Source organism: Betta splendens, chromosome 6, assembly GCF_900634795.4.
Source record: "Betta splendens chromosome 6, fBetSpl5.4, whole genome shotgun sequence".
NCBI classification, from domain to species: domain Eukaryota; kingdom Metazoa; phylum Chordata; class Actinopteri; order Anabantiformes; family Osphronemidae; genus Betta; species Betta splendens.
The window spans coordinates 13,840,388-13,856,572 of NC_040886.2; the positions used below are offsets into that span (position 1 = coordinate 13,840,388).

A 16,185-nucleotide genomic window follows, 5' to 3' on the forward strand; every position below is an offset into this window, starting at 1 on the left:
TGTGTTACCAGCGTGTTCAGACACATTCACAGCTCCAGTTCTAAAACTGGCAGACCTTGTTCATACACATAGTTCTGCACATTACACTATACATTTATGTTTCTATATGCACAGCTGTATCCATCTGATCTAAGCTGGAAGACACAGAACAGGTTGAAACAGACTGTTTGTCAGAGTGGAGAATAAGTTCTCACTTAGTAAGTGTATAAATTACACTATACACTTGTCAAAGTCTTTGTTTTTAGAATTCCTAAATGTCAGAAAAGTAAACATCTACTTCAGAAAACAAATGAGGGTATACAAATTATTTTATCATGCTTGGTCCACTAAACAGAGTATTATACTACATGCTTATGTTGTCAATTTGTAAACACATACCTGTACGTGAAGACTGAAGTTGAATATGTTTTTCTTTGTAGTGTGATAACGGACAGAAGTCAACAAAAGTTCAGTGTGTTTGATGATGAGCTGGAATCCAAAATCCCCAAACTGGTACCAAACTATTCCCACTGACACTTAAATTCAGCCCAGTTAGGACAGGGACGTGTTTTAAATGCAGCAATGGTGGGAACATTTTCCATATGAGTAATTAGTATTTGTCAAAGTACCATTTTCATTAACGCCACAACTAAATCAATAATGAACATATGCAGTAAACTATAAATTCCACTTTATTTTGATCAAAATCTTTTTGTTATCAGAAATTATTTTGTGCTATATTTTATACTCTCCAACTGTGCCACCCTTTTTCATTTTTATTGGTGGTTCTGAAGCTTTTCTGTTCTCATGAATATTGTTTATGCACAAAATGGCAAGAAGGTATGAAAGCATATCTAACATGCTGTCTGACAAATTGAGCTGTTAGGATGTGTGCACTAACCTGCCACTAGATGGCGATACAACTGAGACAGACAAATACAGGCTGTGCCATGCTACTGAAGGATCGATATTGCAAAACGTAATGAATAATAATATAAAGATAATTGTTAAATATATTTAACAGTTCTCACATTCTACCACTCAGATATTGAATCTTTGCAACATGACAATGGTTCTAAAATGTGTGCTGTTACAATGGGAGGTTTGACATAAGTTTGGCATAAGGCTGGTTCACATTTGAAAAATCAAATAAACCTCCTGAAACCTATTAGTTGTGAGGTAGAGTCCATGTAGGAGCATAAAGTACTCATCTGCACCTGTCACAATTGTTTGCCTTAGTTCTCATGTTTAGTTCTGTGTTAACCTGTATTTCCTTGTTCCTCTCTGTCCTTGGTTTTGTGCCACACATGGACACGCTCTCCCTGAGCTGTTGCACTCAATTGGTAATTAGGTCGAGTTTCTCTCTGCTTCACCAACCAGCATCTCATCAGGCTCATCTTCCCTGCAATATTTAAGCAGCGCTCGCTCTTCACTCCTCGCTGGATTGTCTTGTTTCACCACACATTCACTGTTCTTGTCTGTTGGTCTGTTGCTCTTCTTCTTGGTTTAAAATATGCAGGCATATTTTAAAGTGTCAGCAAACTTCCCTACCTATTTGTCTGTGGCAGGTGGAGAAAACCATAGCATCCAATAAGTGGATCATACAAACTATTGACAGGCCAGTGTCAGTCCCACTAGGGTTGACCGATTTTCTGTGACGACTTGGTGCTAACTACTAACTTCATGAAGTAAATACAACCATGTCTTATTCATAGGTCCACAATTATAACAAGGACAGCACACGATGATGGCACCCACGCTTATCAGGCTGTCAGGTAGTCAACGTCGAGACAATGGCCCATGAATGCACTAGACCAGGTGTATGCTATTAAAAGGACAGATTCAAGCCGATGATAATAAATAATAAAAAGTAAGTCAAGTAATAGTGCATTACTGTGGCTGTGTTACTAAAATGCAATCATTAAAATCCCTTACACTACTCGTTACTGCAACTAATCAAGTAGGGTAGAAGACTTTAGATAAGTGTTACAGATTTAGGCTACTGTGTTGAAAGTGTGAGGATCACCTTCTGTGAGTTCACAGAGAAACAGGATTAAAAGTCTGCTTAAAGCCTCAGTGTGCTGTTCAGTTCAAGGCTTAGTCAGCCTGAGAAACAGTGTGACACATGGCACAGGTCAGGCCATGTAGCTCTTTGCTCGGCAGTTCACATCAGAGGGAAAGACAGGCTGTTAGGCAATGGAGCAAATCCCAGGACCCCCAGACTAAAGACGGTAAAATCAATTGGCCATTGCAATGGTGGCAACTTTGCTGTCATTTCTTGTAAATTAAGTTATTGAATATTTCTGTGTTATTTGTTATGTGTCCACAATCTTTCATTGCCATAAATATTTTGTCTATTAAGCAGAGTCTAACTTTAAGCCCCCAAATGATCTAATTCAGTTGGCCCCTGACATTTTGGCCCCCAGCTCTGGAAACCCCTTTAGTTAACCCATCCCTGTTACGCTTGACAAATACGGTGTTTTGATTGGTTGACAGTATTTCCTGTTTAGCCACCTTTCCAAACCAGCTTGAAGGTAACCATAGTAACAGTCGTTACTCTAAAAAAACTCCCCAATTAGGCTGGTTAATCAACAGTTAATACGGTTACTATTCATATGTGTAGCTGACATTTGTTATTTAATAATAACGAACTTGTCGAATAAATAGCAGCCTCCATCTTGTCCATATTTGTATTAGTTTAATTTCTCCTCCACTTTGATAGGACACTGTGTTATGGACATTGCCGTTGGTCCCGTGACAACGCGCGACTTCAAACGCGTTCTCGCGGGATTGAAACATTCACGAGTGGTGGGGGGGTGAGAAAAGGTGGTTCCCTTCTGCACCGGACCGACGGCGGAGAGGCGCACAGGTAGCCAGCAGTAGTACTGCGGGCTCCCGCTAGTCTACCTAGCGACACGACCGGAGAGTGCGGAGGTGCGAGCCTCGGCGAAGCCTCCCCGCATCCTCTTCTCCCGCTCGGGTCACCTTAGCTCTCGTCCACCGGCATCTCCCGACGATGACACCTGGCAAACGAGGAGCCGCAGTCATGTCCTTCTCGGTGGCGATATTCGGCGCGCTGATGCTGCAGTCCGTCTCTTCCCAGTACGGTAGGAAGCGAGCTCTCCTCACGGATAGATATGTATATATATATATATATATATATATATATATATATATATACATATATATATAAAAACACGACGCTGGCGGCACGCCGCGGACAAAATGCGGTTTTTATGGATTCACGTCGCTTTGTCGAAGCGTTCCGACACTGCGGTGCATTTCAGTGAATCATTACAGGATGTGCGCGTTATTAAGAAGCGCGTCCCGCAGCCAAGTCTCATTAGATAATCCCTCATCGCTTCGCCAAAAGACACATATCACTGGGATTAAGCGCCCTTCTCGGGGTGTTTCTCTCGGAGGTCAATAAATCACTAAAAGGCTAGAATCTCCGTTCGCCTCCAGAAGTGGGCCGTACAGAGGCCTGCGTGTCCCTAAAATGTCCTTTGAAGTGTGGAGCTGAATACTGAGTCGACCCACGAGCCGAGCAGTCAGCGAGGACGAGTCCTGCTCATCAGGCTGCGGAAGTTCACGCGCTGCCCTGCACACGGGCAACATGCTGTCACGCGTGGGTTTGCACAGATCTCCACAGACATGGCTCAGGATTTTTTGAGTCTCCAGCAGCGTAGCACTACCCCCCCCCCCCCCCCCCCCCCCCCCCCCTCATCTCCTCCCGCAGCGTGAGAAGATGCTCCGCATCACTCCGGGTCTTTGCAGCAGAGCACAGCACGTTAGTGTAATTAGATGTAGGGCTTCAGAAGCGCAGCTCTGGAAATAGCATCAGTCCGTTTTCCTGCATGCTTCTATTTTTAGACCAGAGATGCTGCACTGGGAACCATGGCTTTAATGTCCTCCCGCACCAGCGAGCGTGTTCTCTCCTCGCCGAGACGTGCTGCACTGCAGAACGCCACGGACTCCTCCGCACGGTTCTGCTCGTCCAAAACGAGCCCATCGCTCCTGAATCGCATCCCCTCCGACCCGATGGGGCCGGCGGCGCCCCGTCCGGGCCGAGCCGTCCGGAGGCGTGTGTGGCTCTAACCCACTCAGCGAGCGCCGCGTGGGGACGAGTGTGAATTTATTCAGCTCTGCCCTCTCCCCGGCGCTGACCATGTGTAGGAATGCATTACACATTTCCTCCTATACCGCACACCCACTCGTTACAGCTCTTCCTCAATCAGCGCACCAGCAAATAAAGCCCAGGATTAATGTAATGCCACTTTATGAGGAAGAGAGTGTGTTGCACAGATGCTGGAGGTTTCAGAGAATCTGAGAGTCTGTGCTTTTATACGAATCGTTATCAGTATATCTTAATCTCTGCCTGTTTTTTTTTTCCTTTAGTAATTCCTTGTGTAGCTGAACCTACTAATGTGAGACACTGATGCACACAGCAGCCGAACACATGACAGAAGCCATTTGTGTCTGCTAATGGTGCCTGTATGTGGAGCAGTCCCACTAAGGTTCCTCCAAGGGTGTGTTTCATCTAAAGTGCAGTGGCTTTTAACAAGAAGGCTGTTTAATGCCGTCACTCAAACAGCTCTGCCACAAATTCCTAAACAGAAGCCATGCAGCCTGGAAATAAGGATTGTCTGTTAATGGCGTGATCGGTGCAAGCGGGTTGTTGGTTGTTGTGCTTTAAAAACAGCCGGGTGAGGATTTGGGATAGGTTCATTATAATGTATAGGCAGAGAGATGCTGAGCTCATGATCGACTGCCGCCAAATGATCTTCTTGACAAATTATTTGCTATACAACCATAGAAATTTGAATTATTTATTATTTGTATTGCAAAAGGCACTACTGATTAATTTAGTGTCTTCTGGATAATGGCATTATCTTTAAAATGCTTTAGAACCCTTTTCCGATGTTTTCTACATCAGTTAAAAGTAGATTGTTGAGAAAATAAGCTGCAGATGAAACCCCGCTAAGTAATATTATTAGTTCACTTTACTTCAACAGCTCTAGGACCAAACACAAGACACACGTCATCCCAAACAAAACTAACCTCAACCGGACGTGGGTGACGTTATGCGGAGTCGTACATTACAGCGCCAGGCAAGGACAGTGCTAGTGGGTCAGCACTTCTGACACATCGACACAATGTGAGGTGGCAGCACTCGTCTGTCAGCAGTTCTATGTTAAGAGCCGGCCTGTTTGTTTTAGTCTTCCATCCCCATCATGTTGTTTGCGGGCGCCTATGCTCTCTATATGCAGCACATATGGGTTGGGCATCATGACCAGTACCGGGCTCTGCAGGAGTGTTATGATGTAAGCTGGGATAAAAAAGGATGGTCTGTCTTGTGGTGATCTGCCTGGTACGTGCTTCTATGGTAACGGAGGGGGTCTATCACCATGCGCCCACATGCTCCCCAGAGACCCAGAGCTGCAGCTTCTATAAATCTCCACTCAGTCTCTGCACAGTGCCTATAGACTAGATGACTACGCCCCCCCTCCTCCTCCTCCTGTGCAGCCATGATCAATTGTTAGACTTTTATTGCATTTGCTTCTGAGACAGAGACATTTCAATCTAGTGAAATTACCAGGACACCCCAGTGTCTGCGTTTCCATTATTGAATAGTTGTACCAACGAGCTCCAATGTTTTCATTATACAAATAAGAATTAAGGACAATGTCACTTGGAGGACATTTGGATGAAAGCGCGGAGTGAGTCGGCCATAAATTTGTATGATGTCATTAATTGAACCAAACGGAGAACGGGCAGCCTGTCGGGGACGTCCCAGCAGACTCAAATTAAAGCCCCACAGGATGAGCAGCAGTAATAGCTCGGCCAGACCTGAGCTGGGCTCATTCCTGTTCTGTTGTGACTCTCGCTGATAGGGTAAATTGGACATTATGTTTTATTGTGCATTAGTGTCCTCCTCATCTTAGAATGTTTGCCTGGTCTCAACTGGTGAGGTTATAAGCATTTTCTTTGCACATCACATCTTACTGTGATCGTTATTCTTTATATTTTATTACACCATGTGTTTGTCAGTGTCTTTGATTTCGATCTTTTTCTGTTTCCCTTTTGATTTACCCTCTTATTTTCTTGCCTTTCCTTCCTACACCTCTTTTCCTTTCTTTGGACTGCTCTCTGGACGTGCTGTCTTCCTTACCCACCACAACCAGCTGGCTTTGTGAAATCACCTTTTTCTGAGACTAAGCTCACAGGCGACACCTTTGAGCTGTACTGTGAGGTGGTGGGCAACCCCACCCCCGAAATCCAGTGGTGGTACTCGGAGATCAATCGAGCCGATTCCTTCAGGCAGCTGTGGGACGGTGCCCGTAAGCGACGGGTGTCCATCAATATGGCCTTTGGCACCAATGCTGTGAGCGTGCTGGGTGTCTCCCATCTCATGCTGGACGATTCTGGGACCTACGAGTGCAGAGCCAGCAATGACCCGCGACGCAACGACCTCCAGCAGAATCCAGCCAGCACCTGGATCCGTGCACAGGCCACTATAACGGTGCTGCAGAGTGAGTGGTCAGTGTAGAGGAGACATCCCCCGCTCCCACTAGCCAGATTTAGTTCTGTGATTCTGCCTCCCCGGTCCTCTCCTGAGGACTAGTAGCTTCCTCCCTAGCTGCCATCCTCCCCTACAGACCTGGAAACGTGTCTTCCTGTTATCTTTTGGCAGCACAGTTGAGCGGTATTTTGCATCGTGCTTATCCCTTAGTTCAGTACATCCTGCCTACAGCCCGCAGCACACACAGCTGCAATTTCTTTCATCTTCCCTCTTCTTCATTTTTATTTCCTGTAGCTTTCATCTTTTCCCTTCATTTTTGAATTTTAGTTTTTCTTGATCATTATTTCTGTTTTGCTCATGTTTAAAATTTCAAATGTTGCAGACTGATTAGACACACTACTGTAAGTTTTCCAATTAAGGAAGTGGTTATTCATTCGTTATTGTTTCAAATTTGATCCGGACTAGTTTAAAACTATTTTAACTTATTAGAGTAGCAAGCTGTGTTGGCCAGAAACCTGTGTTTCAGATTGGGACAATTGGGACTGAGAGGCTCAGCATTGTCTACATGTACAAACAAGATGTAGATAATCAGGATTAAGCCCTAGACAAACTCTCTAATTAGGTTCATTATTGTTTAGAGGCTGATCCAAATGGGGAGTAATTGTGAGCAACATGCAGTACTGTAGTTCTTATTTATTTTTGTTTTTATTTTTTTTTGCTAGCTATTTAATTATTAATATAGATAGCTGCATCGTCTCTTACAGTATCTGTGATGAAAGCAGAATGAGCTGCTCGTATTTTTAGCCTTCTTGGGTTTATTTTAGCAGTGATTTTTTTATACATGTGGAGGTATGTGTGTTATAAAAAGGTTTGTGAGAATGACATGCCTTTACTAGAGACTAGAGTACAGAGGAGCTTGAAAAAAATCTATTTTCAGTGTAGAGACACAGAATGTCTGCATGTTAAAGTCCTGGCATTATGTTTGTGTAATTTATCTCAATCTTTCTGCCATTGGAGCGATATACTGTAATATGCTCTTATGGTTTTAATTCGATATCAAATGCACATCAGGAGCTATAGTTGAGGCCTCTGTCTCATCTAAGTGCACATGGTTTTACCTAAACTGGAACTTTCTTTCTGATGTGGCCTAATTTCTGTTAATATGACTGAATGCATGTCAGCAACATGTCAGCTTCAAAACTGTATGAAACCCTGGTTCTGTTTTCAGACTCTCACTTGCTCAAACTTTCAGTATCAAGTTAAACTCAGTGTTAGTAGTAACTGCAGGTAGATGCATTGGTGGTTAGACAGGTAACTGTATCACACATATTGAATATTGGGCCTCTCAGTCATGCCAATCTCAATCTAAGACATTGTTTGAATGCAGAGTTAATTAAGAGCAATATCATTTTAATAGTGTGGAAAATATGTTTCTTCTGTCAGTAAAGCTTCGGTTATATAAAGGTGACCAATGTCCGTATGACAGAATCCATCACCCAGCAATACTTTTTATCCCATATCTGAAAATGGCAGGTCATATAAATTCAAGTCCAGCGAGCCTTCAACATACCCTGAAAACAACGCTGTGAATGAATGGATTTCTATTTCAGGAACCCCCGGACGCTTGATATAATTCCTCCCACTTTGCGGCTCTGTTGCTGTTTCGTATTGTATGAAGTACAGTTGGCTGTGCTGTCTGTCTGAATGCTTTGTGCATTGATCTTCCAACACACCCTCAGCCCACGGTTCCTGGTGAGCCTCGCTTCTGTCGTACTGTAGCTCATCTGCGCCTCTCTCTTACAGAGCCGAGCATCTTCGCTTCGGAATCCGCCGTGCTTCCCGTGGAAGGCGACGTCCTCATGCTGCAGTGCAACCTGACCTCCAACCAAAATGCCTTCCAGGAAAGCTTCTGGATGAAGAACGGGGAGGAGATCCCAGAGACACGCAGCTCAAATAGGAACACGGAGCGCAGGTCGGCGTTGTAGACAATGTAGACACGGTCAGCAGCCTAGCGTGGGCTCACATCATGTGTCTGTGCTCTGCAGGATAAACAGACCACGAGGTGATGACACTGGTGTGTACATGTGCGTCTACACCTTTGAGAGTGCGCCTCCAGCCAATGCCACCATCGAAGTTAAATGTAGGTGTTGATTTGCGAGCTGCAGGCTCCTCACTTCCACATTAGAGATGGCACCACTAAGAATGAGCGCCAGCAGCCCTGTCATGTGGGGGACCTTTGGTTTCAAACTGTTCTGCTGGTGCCCTTGACACCTCCATCCAACCAACGCCCGGCTCAGTGGCAGCAGATGGTGTCTTGTTTGTTTGATGGCAGGGGATTATGTCTCAATGGTTGAATCTGGTCTGTAACACAATCACTGTGGATGCCAATTGGATTCTGGAGGAGTTTACTTGTTTTATGCAGCATTTATTCAGCTACTGTAGATGGAAAGTAAGCTAAAACCATACAAAATATATGGAATAACCCAAACAGACTGAGAGACATTTTTATATGTAGGTTTCAAATTTTCATTTTCTTGATCATTGACGTGATTCATTTTAAAAAGATGGCAGTTCTAAAATATTTAACCAGTAACACCTTTATCATCATCAGCAGAGATTGTTATGGTCTGTGTTTCAGCTGCTCCTGAGATCACAGGCCACAAGCGGAGTGAGAATAAGAACGAGGGCCAGACCGCTGTACTTTACTGCAAGTCTGTGGGCTTCCCTCACCCTCTGTGGACCTGGCGCAAGTTTGAAAACGGCATATTTAGGGTATGAGGAACGATTGTACGTCATATTAATTCATTTCTTAAGCAGAATGCACTAATGGGTGAAGTTAAGAAAAATCTATTTGGTTTAAATTTAACACCAGCTACATGTTTGTAATTCTGAAGTTAAAGAGTTTTAGCGGATATATTTGTTATATTTATAATATAAAGTACACTTTTCTGGCTGCAGTACAGTGCAGTAAATAAACAAAAACCCTGGAACTGATAATAACACTCGCTAGTCTGATGTAAGGGTCATTTAAAACCTATGAACCTGAATATTGAAATATGTCTTTTTTGTTCCTCGATAGGAAATCGATAACTCAACTGGACGCTTCTTCATCAGCAGCAGAGACAACTACACTGAGCTCCAGATCATGAACCTGAACATTAGTTTAGACCCAGGGGAGTACCACTGCAATGCCACCAACATGATTGGCAGCCGCGATGAGAAGTCCGTGCTGAGAGTCCGCAGCCACTTGGCCCCTCTATGGCCTCTGCTGGGGGTTTTGGCTGAGATCATCATCCTGGTCATCATCATTGTTGTTTATGAGAAGCGCAAGAAGCCAGAAGATTTACAAGACAGTGAGTCACCAGCGATTTTTAAGCCTCTTTAATTCTTCCACTCAGGAGAAAGAGACTTTTAAGGTGCAGTTTTGACGTCATTCTCTTCTTTGACTTCTTTTTGCTTTATAATAAATCGGAGTAGGCGCGAGGTGGCTGTGAAAACACTCACTTTCTTTTCGGCATCTCCAGTCCTTCACCAGAAACGCCAACAGCGTCACCTGACACTGTGCCGAGCCGGCATTCAATAATTCAGTCTGCCGAGGTCGTCTCGGTAGACGCACTGTAGCAGGAGGTCACACCACGTCACAACGCTTTCATACATCTAATATTAATGAGAAATGTGATAGTGCAGTTTTGTGGAAGTGGACATTTTTAATTATTAATGTTATTCCAGGGACCTTGTGATATTCCCAAACAGATGCCAGCTTAACTACATGAAAACATTTGGCTCCGACGTCCGTGTATCATGGGATTTTTCACTACTGCTCAGAGCCTCTCTTTTAGGAGATTAGCGTCATCATGAATTATGCATTAATGGTATTTGGGTGACCTTTTGCTGTCAAACAGAATTTTGATGTCATCACATGCTGTTCAGTGGATGGTTGACACTTTTAGATGCTGTACAGGTATATGTTGATGATATGATTCATTGCAGCCTCAGAAATGGGATGTTGCAGAATTCAGAGTTTTTAGGTCACCTTGAGATTTCTCAGTGTTATGAAACCGCTCTAGGTTGTGATGCAGCAGAATTGAACATTACTAATTTATATTTACCATGCATTTCTTTAAATGAGCCTTTCTGTGGCCGTTGGCTCTATTAAGACTCTGACATACCATCTCTCATCCTCCCCCTTTTTCCAAATTGCAAAACCTAAACTATGTTTGTGGTAAGTGTGAGACTTTGCATGCTTCATGAATTTTAATAAGCGTTTGGGCTCATCTCTTTCCACTTCACAGAACAGCGCGCAGTTTCTTTTAGCCTCCTCTGTGTTCAGTGTCAAATGCAGTTCAAGGTTTCACAGTTTCATGATTTCCTTTTTAAAACCTCCACATAAGAGTATGAGTAGCTCTGTTTTATTGAATGCATAATGCAATAGTGAAATCGCATGCAAGTCACCATAGAACTGAAGCCATTGTCTTTTTACTGTTAGCACCTCATGTAGAGGCTGTTTGTCATGGATATCATTCAGTCATCAGCTGCTTGTCTGTGCATGAAAACATTATCTTTTAGAGTTTTGCTCCTGTTTTCCTTGGTTTAACTGCTTTCTGTTTGAGTGCTTGTGAACTTGTGAGGTGTTTTTGCTGCAGCTTGTCAGCCTGTGGCTCATTATTTTGTTTCGTCAACGAAGATGCATTTTTATTCTGGAACATCCTGCACATACTGTATAGTACAGCTTAAACACATCATTTCTCAAAAACGTCACAACCAACATCACCTGCCTCTCACAAGTGTCACTTCATCTTCGCATAAGGCCTCCTGGCGAGTATTTTATTTCTTGGTCTTCATTTCTTCTTATTTTCCCTTGTTGCCTCAGATGACGACCCAGCTGGACCAGTGTAAGTATCAAAGTTTTATTCTCACTAATTCCTTTCTTTTTAGCTACATGTGTTATTGTGTGTTTAATTGCAGCCTATCATATATCTTACTGTACACCATTTACCTTGTTTGACATAAAAAACAATTGTTAAAGGGACAGACAACCAAGAGAAACTTTACATTTACAATATGCCATTTACAATACGCTGCCTGTAGAGCGTGATTCCATCTGTTCTCTATCAGTGGTTTTGACAGGTACTGTGTCAGCACTGGTATAGTCGTCTCTCATTTGTGATGTGACCTCATTGTGTTGTTTGCCTCCTGTTAAAGGAAAACTAATTCTACCAACAACCACAAAGACAAGAACCTGCGCCAGAGGAATACAAACTGAGCAGCCTGTCTGCTAAGTGAGTACTCAATAATTAAGGAGAAGCCTGATGATAAATATGCATCACAAGCCTGTGGCCACAGATCACAAGCTGATCCTGTATGAAGTGTGTCACTCACAGCTCGTGTGAAATGTAATGAGGCGAACTGGGCTAATGAGTGGATTTTGTCTGTTTTTTATTTGCAGGTTTCATTATACATGTATTGACCATATGAAGGTAAAAAGGAGGGGAACACATACCACTTAATGGGCTGTATCTGCCATTGAAAGTATGCTTGTGGAGACAAATGAGGCATGCCTTATGATTTGAGGGTGGGAGGTCTGGAGGTACTGACACCACTATGGAATTGTTGACTTTATAATCATTGTTGCTGCATGCGGTTGTTGACTTTTATTATTTTTCCCTCTTATCCACATTTTTACTACTTCTAATGTAATGCATGCAAGACGTTTACCTTCTGTTTGCTACAGAAATGGCTTCTTTCTTTTTTCAGAGTGGCTTCATGTAGATAAGAGTACTGTGTGTTCTAAAGGAAAAACAAAACTCTGCAATGTAAAAGATAACGCCACCATAATCTGGTATGACAGTCGTGTACAGTTTTATCATTGCGCTGCATACCATTTTTTAGGCTTTTGTTTTCATTTTATCAGAATATATATAGATTACATATTAAGGGCTTTGCAATGTCCCTCTTCTATTGGTTAAAGTTTACTTTAATGGATGTATGTACTGTATTTATTAAATTGCTAGCTATATATCAGATCACCGTTAATATAAAGTCTATTCATATAATGCACTTAAATGTTGAGAATAATGAAAACCTGTATAAACCTACTTTAGGAAGTCTGTACTAATCATTCTAACATTGTTTTCTAATTCTGTGTATTGTACAGCATGGCTATTATCCTATGCAATTATTACCCATATCAATATATTGAAAATCATTGCGGCTTTTGATTTCTCTGTGACAAAGCTTTAAACATGTAGGATTACCATAGAGCGTTGATGGCATACTGCACAGCTGCATGAATTCTCTACAGCTGACGTGGGAGGCGGCGAAAGTTGGCACACGTCAGGACTAACACGTTTCAATCCCAATCTCCAGATCCAGAGTCATTTTATGAATAAATATCTTGGAAAAATACAGAGTCTGAGTTGCCTTATTCTACTGCACAACACACATTCACCACCACGATTCAGACAGCTGCAGTGAATGAAAAGCTCATGGAGAACAGCGCCATCTAGTGAAGGTTTGAGTGATGAGCTGCAAAAATGTTAAAACCAATTCATAAAAAAAACCAAGACTTCCGAAATCCTACACATTAAAAAAAACAAAAAAAATTTTTTATGGTTTGTGATGTTCAGCCTCTAAAACTGCAGCGGAAACAAATCAACTCTGGGAGGTGGTCTTAATATTTACTGCTCGCTGCTATTAAAAGCTGAAGGTGAAGTTTTATTCATTATTTATCGTTTTATTATTAAAGGTTACAACTAATGAAACAAGGGTCATGTCCAACTTATGGAGCAATTTTACAATTTATGATAAACAGTCTAATTTTCTCTACTTACCAAAACAGTTTGGTTGTTAAATATTGCACAATATAAATAAAACTACTGTTTTATGTCTTTGTGGCATCAACCTAATTTTGAGCCTTGACCACAGACCTGAAATGATGACACATTAATGAGCATCTTGAGTGGTTCTGATATTAAGTTCATGTTTTATTGGAGGTGGTCTATTTGCTTTTATGACTTTAGTTATATTTTAATATTTACAACAGGAAGTGACTGATTTTATTACTTCTATTACTTTTTATAGTGTACACTATAATTCTTCTTTCTCACTTTATCAGGAACGCCTGGACATTTTAACTCACATTTGCACATTTTGGCTGCTATACCATTGATGTTTCATGACTGCGGGACGATAAGGGTTTGCTCATATGCTAGGTGCTATGTGTATTATAGATGGTTGGTGTTCAGTTAAACTGTAGTTTTCTTCTCCATCTCAACACTGCAAGCTAACTCAGTAATACACACACATTAATATATATTCACTAAAAGCAGAATGATGTCATTTTTGGGACAGCACAGTTTTTATATTTACCTCTATATTGGACTGGGTTTAATTTTACAGGTGTAGATAATAAAGTGCCTCCCGACTGCATTTTGTCCTGTTATTCCTGAACACCAGTGGGCAGCACATTCAACAGCTTACAGCTGAAACGGCACTGAAATGTTCCAGCGGCATAAAAACAGATAGAGGGGGAGTGAGCTTTTTGTGTCCGCTAGCAGGTCGCACCAGTGGACCGATATGACCAGTAACTGTCACAGGCTGAACCACATGATGCTCTGCCGTGTCCTGGATTATTGTGTCATTGGGAACCTAGTGGTAATAAAAACAAAGTCACATCTGTGGCTTGTGAACCCTGAGAAAAAATGATAAACGGCTGAAAGGAGGAACATAGTTTTTATAAAAAATGATTTGTAGTTGTCTCTGTGTGGATTAATCTCTCAGTCAGTGAGATGTTGGGTTAAATCTGTCTGATGGGCTAGTCCAGTAAAGATTCACGTTGAGCCTTGCTTTTCAGTTCTATATTTAGTTTCTCCGCATGAAATTTACTGAAAAATAGCAACAGCTGATTAAAATAGATCTAGTGACTGTGGTGAAGCAGTTCCAGGGAGTTGAACATGATTTGGCTGCACATAGTTATAATTTATAGTTATAAATTGTGAAACAGTAATTTAATTTTTCATAAAAGTTAGACTTTTTGTGGATGAGAAATAAGACTAATTTGTATTTGATGAAATCTGGCGTCCATAAATGCAAATACTGAAGCGTTGCATTGCAAATATTTTCAAGTGAGAGTATTCATATTTATTTCTACATTAGGTTAATTTGTAATAGCTCAGTAGCCTGCTATAACATGTGAGGCTTTGTGAAGTTATTAACAGTCTAGTACTATAATCTCAAAGTTACAGTGCATAACAAGAATAAAGAGCTGGCTACAAGGCTTTGCTGCCTGCAGACATGATGGAGAGTCATGACTGTACTAAATAAGGCACAGTGTGAAATCCTCGTCTGGCCAGTTCATGATAAGGAGACTCCAAAATTGAAGTGCTGACGCAAGCACACAGATTGTTTTGAGCAATATGGGAAAGTGACTGACGGGTACAACATAAATAACAAGCAGCCATAAGACGAATGTGACCTGCAGACAGACATCAACAACAAGTCGACAACCCACAATGTAGGAATTCTAACATGGACATGGTTGTTGTTTGCTTCTCCCTCTCATTTGCTTTTATTCCTAATTAAACTGCTATATAGTTTAAATATATTTACTGAAGTTTTGCATTTTAATACAACAAGAGTTTAGCCGGCTTTGACCAGATTGACTTGTTTTTATGATTCATGTCGCTGTGTGCCAGAAAAATATTATTTTTCATTTGTTTCATTTATGTCTGATAAAATTTTTTGAGCATTACTTCTCTTCAGTGCTCAGGTCCAGAACTTGATGCTGTATCTGTTTTAAATGATTCAGATGATTTAGCCTGCTATGCTAATGTGTTAGTGTGGAAGAGTATGGACGGATCGTACGTCACTGGTTTCTGGCCTGGCAATATGTTTAAATCTACCTTTTTGTTGTTATCCTATTTTTATGAATCACATGGAGAGAATTTCATTTAATCACTCATTACAATAATGTCAGTAATTAGTATGATTTATTATATTTCTATGTGTTATATATGTACAGTATGTATATATGGTTCACGTATAAACTATTTTTAGGACATCTCAAATTGAGTTAAGTTTAATATTTGGTCAAAAGGTCAAGGTCAGTGTGCCCTCACCTTTGTCCTATTTTGTGAATGCATTATGAGCACTTGCGAGCATGTCTTAAAGTTTGGCATGAACTCACTAACTGCAGGCATACGGAGGCGAGGCTGTAAATCTGATGTCATAATCCTCATATTCATAATTGATGAATCGTGAATTTATTTATTTAACTGTTAGGTGTTTATTGATGTATTGGCTCGGTGTAAATATGCATCATAGTGGAATGAATGAAGTACAGTAAATACACTCTTTCTCTTTAAGCCTGAGGGGACAGTTGTTTCCATTATGGGCAACTGAAAATATCACGACAAGCAGCGTATTCCAGCATCTTCTGTGACTATTTTAACCTCCTAATGCTTCATGAAACGACTCCCATAATCCTTTGTACATGTTTAAATACATTATGCAACTATCTTAATTGCAGTTCGCCAGGCTACAGATGTACAGATGTAGGTTGCGTCTGACGCACTGTTTGCAAAAAAAACCCCACAGAGATTGTGATTATGCAGATTATGACACAGTGCATCGTTATTGTTTCTCCCACAGAACCACAAGCGTGAAGGTGCCGTGATGCACGCACG

The 16,185-nt window shown here is 41.6% G+C and overlaps 1 protein-coding gene across 4 annotated transcripts; it reads left to right on the plus strand.

The window, feature by feature from the left end:
- Positions 1-2,778: 2,778 nt before the first annotated feature.
- nptna (neuroplastin a) lies at positions 2,779-16,179 on the plus strand. Of its 4 annotated transcripts, none has more exons than XM_029154257.3 (8): positions 2,779-3,086; positions 8,306-8,474; positions 8,548-8,642; positions 9,141-9,274; positions 9,582-9,855; positions 11,373-11,394; positions 11,705-11,781; positions 11,949-12,907. In XM_029154257.3, the coding sequence occupies exons 1-7, from the start codon at positions 2,996-2,998 to the stop codon at positions 11,763-11,765; spliced, it is 846 nt and encodes a 281-aa protein (XP_029010090.1). In that variant the 5' UTR covers positions 2,779-2,995; the 3' UTR covers positions 11,766-11,781; positions 11,949-12,907. The 4 variants fall into 4 exon arrangements, with proteins under 4 accessions (XP_029010090.1, XP_029010091.1, XP_055365472.1 ...); XM_029154258.3 differs by having other exon boundaries at positions 11,385-11,394; XM_055509497.1 differs by lacking the exon at positions 11,373-11,394.
- The last annotated feature ends 6 nt before the right edge of the window (positions 16,180-16,185 follow it).

What these genes read in the sequence shown, in the direction of transcription:
- nptna (XM_029154257.3), top strand. Translation starts at nt 2,996, where the DNA reads ATGACACCTGGCAAACGAGGAGCCGCAGTCATGTCCTTCTCGGTGGCG. An exon ending in AATAGGAACACGGAGCGCAG is followed by an intron (nt 8,475 to 8,547) that starts GTCGGCGTTGTA and finishes TGTGCTCTGCAG; the next exon opens with GATAAACAGACCACGAGGTG. An exon ending in TGCCACCATCGAAGTTAAAT is followed by an intron (nt 8,643 to 9,140) that starts GTAGGTGTTGAT and finishes TCTGTGTTTCAG; the next exon opens with CTGCTCCTGAGATCACAGGC.